We start from the raw sequence: 4,699 nt of genomic DNA on the forward strand, positions 1-4,699 counted from the left end.
GAATGTTTAAAAAAACTTCCAGTCAATAGGCTTTTCAAAATCTAAAATATTGCCAAACAGGCGCCTTTGCATTTCTTCTGCCATCGTCTTGTCTTTCTCAGCTCACTCTTGTCAGTCAGCTCGACTCACTCTCCTCACGTGATATATAAAATCTGACTCCTGCTCTGTGGTGCACTGTCGCACGCTGCATTGAGCGTTTTGTTTTTAAAAGTGTCTGTCCTCTAACTGAACTAGGCTAAATGACAAAACGACGGTGGGGGGCGGTGCCGCGGTAGGCAAATGACGTAACCAGTGTTGCGGCTTAACACCAGTATAACCGAAAACACCGTCTATCGCAGCAAGCCTAGAAGTGGGGTGTCAAGATGTGAAGGAAAGCCTTTTCATAAAGCTCGAAAGGAATTGCCCCCCTCTGACAAAGTGCAGTGGCTCATGCATGTACAAAGAAATGACCTTTTCCCCTAATCTTTTCACAAATGTATGTCCATAATGAAGTCTACTCGATTATGTCTTATAGCCTGTGTAATCAGTCTGTGTGAACTGTGATGCACAAAGTGTCTGATATTTTAGAATAATTTCAAGTTTGTATCTTTTCTGACATTCTGCTTCCTGTCCATCCATCCCCCTCCAACTCATGAAGTCTGTGTACTTTAAATGCTTGTGCCATCTATTTTTGTTATGCTGGCCATTATGTAACAGCCAACAATTACACAATAGTTTCATTTACACTCAATATCCTGTAATGAAATCAGTACAGACTGCGTTAGCTATATTGGTCAAATTAGATTGCTTGGAAATCAAACTTTTTTTTTTTTTGTTGAAGGAATTATGTTTAATCATTAGTGCATGTATGCATTGCTTGTGCGTGCACATATGCATGTGTACTTTGGGTAGGGCTGGACGATATGGCCAAAATTGATATCACGATATATTTCTTAATTTCGGTCAATACGATATAATTCCGATATCGATATGAACACTATTTATCTGAAATAGAAATCTTTTGTAACATTATAAATGCCTTTAGCATCACTTTTGATCAATTTTAAGCATCCTTGCTAAATAAAAGTATAATTTCTATAATTTCTTTCCCCGGTTTCTCCAGTAATGGCTGTAATCAAAGCAGCTCCGCTCATGAACGCTTCTTTATCAGATCAAATGAAAATGCCATCGAAACTTTTCTGAAGACAGTCAATTCCCTTCAGAGATACATTCATATAAAACACCCGCGCCGTGTTATGATTTTGAAACGTGCAGTGCTCATGTTCAACGAAGTCAAACGGCACAAATAAATCAATGTATGGGAAACACTGGTAATGTATATCGAACGAAATATCGTGTGTTTAAAATTCATATCACCGTTATTGAAAAAAAATATATCGCGATACATATTGATATTGAATTATTGTCCAGCCCTAACTTTGGGCTTTGTTTATTACATTGCTCATCTAAATGAGTCCCAAGTGTGTGTGTGTATTTCCTCCCTGCTGTTGTGCCCTCATTTTCAGTATTCACCAGTGTTTTTTTCTGTTAAGTACCGTCTAATGTCCTGTTTTCTAATGCATTCTTATCTCTTATGTTCTGTAGATGCTCCAGTCACTAAGTCTAGCTCGTCCTACTCAGGCGGCCCACGCATCCAGAGACAGGAACAGGTCATTCACCTTTCACCCAAGAAGGGCAGCCAGGTGGGTTCTTGACTGCTGCATATAACCGCTCTTAAACCTCTTCACTAAAGGAGCTTTAAGTGCAGAGCGTGACTATTTAATACCACAAACATTAGTTATTATTACCGTAGTTAAACATTAGTTTGTTAACACTAAGCTAATATGTTGGTTAGAAGGTTACTTAAAAGTAATCCTTTAAGAAAATTGAAGTCAACAAGATTTTTTAAAAGAAATTAATACCTTTATTCTGCAAGGATGCATTAAATTGATCAAAAGTGACAGTATCACAGTTTCCACAACAAGATTAAGCAGCACAATTAAAAAATATGAATAAGAAGTTAATAAAAAAAATTTTTGGAACATCAAATCATCAAGATTTGAATGATTTCTGAAGGATCATGTGACACTGAAGACTGGAGTAATGACAGCTGAAAATTCAGCTTTGCCATCACAGAAATAAATGTTATTTTAAAATATATGAAAATAGAAATAGTTATTTTGAATTGTGATAATATTTCACAATATTACTGCTGTTACTGCGTTTTGATCAAATAAATGCAGGCATCTTGAAAAACATTTCCAAATCTTACTGACCTCAAACTTTTGAACAGAAATGTATGAGAAAATGTACTCATTGTATTCATGTTGGTTTTTGATTTTGAGAACACTTTTATACCATTTTCAAGAAAAAAATTAATTGAATTACTCTGACAATGTAATGTGGCGTAAGCATTAAGTAAAACATTTTCCTTACAAAACATTTTTCCTTAAAAACATGACTTTACATCTTAATCATTTTTTCATAAAAAGTTTTAAAATACTTTTTCCAATGTAGAAAGTTTTTTTAATTTGAATCTATTAATTGATGAATCATTAATTGATGAATATCAATAAGTTTTCGGGGAGTTGCACAACACAACCTGAACTAACCTTGCCATGTCGTTCTAGATTTTTTTTCCCAGGCTGATGAACAATAAGCATTTGTTTAAAAGCAAGCATTCATGAAGGTCTCCAGGGGTCCTTTCTATGATATCATTTCCTCTTTTATTTTTTGTGTGTTGATTGCACCACATTTTGTTGGTCAACTTTGATTTAGCAGACCAAAGTTTTTCAAATATTAATAAGCAGTTAAGCATTTTTGTTTATCGTTTATTTTTTCTAAGAAATTGCTCATTGTGGTGGGAAATCTAGTTTGCTTTGGTATAGCTCTTTCTGAATATATGACCTTTTCAGTGCCCATTTCCTTTTTCTTACAGTCTGAAGGTCCATACTCCCACTCTAGCAGTAATACACTCTCCAGCACCGCGTCTAGTGGGGGTCACAGCGATGACAAGTGGTATGATCTGGGCAGTGGAGGGATGGGAGACCAACCGGACTCTGAGCCGAACGGACTGGGTGGTGGGTATCTGCAGGGTGCTTCAGCCGACAGCGGCATCGATGCTACATCATACGGCCCCACCCATGGGAGTTCCAGCTCTCTGCTGGCTGTGGGAGCTACTGGTGCCAGAGAAAGAGCTCCCTCACCTTGGCACAGCCCCACAGAAGGCGGCCGGAGGGTGCTTGAGAGGTCCTCTCCTGCTGCTGATTCCCCAGTGTCCCCTGCAGATGTGCCGCCTACTACCCGAAGCCCACCGACCCATCTACTGGTCCGGGATGGCAGTTCCTACAGTTTGAGTGACATGGCCTCTTATTCTAAGTATGTGTTTTGGTATGGGATTTTTTAGCAGCAACTTACCAAATACCCAGAACTCTTGAGTTTTGCATCACATTTTGTTTCTGTAGTTAAATAACTACTTATTGCTTGAGTATATATCTAGAAATATGATCCAGAGTTTGAATGTTAATTCAGTTCTTTGATATACTGTATCAAATGTTTGTACAAGGAATATTTTATACATATACTTTATATACATATACATACTATAAAGTATGTATACTATTTATTTTTTTGCGATAGTCTAGACATGGTTTCCCTTATCTGGCTCTTCCTCAGCACACGCCACTCTGTCAGCCCTGCAGTCCTGAGCTCTAGCCATAGCTCCCCACGTGAAGAGTCTTCCTCAGCCACCTCCCCTTCCTCCTCCTCCCAGAGCTCAGTGTCACCTGGCCCTAAGAGTTTCTATCCGCGCCAGGGGGCCACTAGCAAATACCTGATCGGCTGGAGGAAACCAGGCAGCACCATCAACTCTGTGGACTTTGGGGACACGCGCAAGTAAGTAAACAAGCTTGGCTGTGGGTATGATGGATGGCTGAAAGATGTGTGACTGGATTATTAAGGTGTAAAGAAGTGATGTTTGAAAAGATAAACAAAGACAGTAAGGCACAAGTTCATAAATCATGGACTAGTTACATTCCTGTTGGATAAATTTGTTTTATATACAGTTAGGTTTGATCTAGTTGTTTTTGCTCTCTCTGACCTTCCTCTTTAGTGGCAATAAATGTGTGATCTTTTTGTCAAAAAATATTTTTTAGCTTTTGTTTTCCTCAGTGGCTCTTGTATTTTTGTTTGTTACCAATATGTGACTGCCACCTTCTGGAGAAGAAGAGTAATAGTGAAATTAAATCTGTGCATATTGGTCCTGCTAATATGGAAATTGTTGCCTTAAAGGGGTCATATGATGTGATTTCAAGTTTTCCTTTCTTTTTGGAGTGTTACAAGCTGTTCGTGAATAGATAAGGTCCCTAAAGTTGCAAAGACTAAAGTCTCAAACCCAAAGAGATATACTTTATAAAAGTTAAGACTCGTCCATGCCCTCCTAAAACGCCTCGTTTAAACACGCCCCCACATGTCTACGTCACGATGTGGGAAGATTTGCATAACACCGCCCAAATATTTACGCAAAGAAAGAAGGCGTAACTTTATTGTTGCTGCCACCGCTGCCGCCATGTTGTGAAGACGCTGTGTGTTTCGTTGTGAAAGCGAAACTACTTTGTTTGGCCTACCAAAAGAGGACACGACTAGAAATCAGTGGTTAAGTTGTATTTACAACACTGTTCCAGAACAGTTCAACCCAAATATTCAGATGTGTGCAACGCAT

General features: G+C 38.6%; 1 protein-coding gene across 3 annotated transcripts in view; it reads left to right on the plus strand.

Moving 5' to 3' along the window:
• Window positions 1–4,699, plus strand: part of LOC107756605 (signal-induced proliferation-associated 1-like protein 1) — a 103,176-nt gene that overhangs the window by 86,699 nt on the left and 11,778 nt on the right. For all 3 annotated transcript variants that reach the window (XM_016573790.1, XM_016573788.1, XM_016573789.1), the window contains 3 exons: window positions 1,585–1,682; window positions 2,918–3,357; window positions 3,655–3,873. In XM_016573790.1, the coding sequence (XP_016429276.1) occupies window positions 1,585–1,682; window positions 2,918–3,357; window positions 3,655–3,873 (757 nt within the window). The remainder of the gene's footprint in view (window positions 1–1,584; window positions 1,683–2,917; window positions 3,358–3,654; window positions 3,874–4,699) is intronic.

The sequence above is a fragment of the Sinocyclocheilus rhinocerous genome, unplaced genomic scaffold (assembly GCF_001515625.1).
Source record: "Sinocyclocheilus rhinocerous isolate Xijiao unplaced genomic scaffold, SAMN03320098_v1.1 scaffold683, whole genome shotgun sequence".
Taxonomy (NCBI): Eukaryota; Metazoa; Chordata; class Actinopteri; order Cypriniformes; family Cyprinidae; genus Sinocyclocheilus; species Sinocyclocheilus rhinocerous.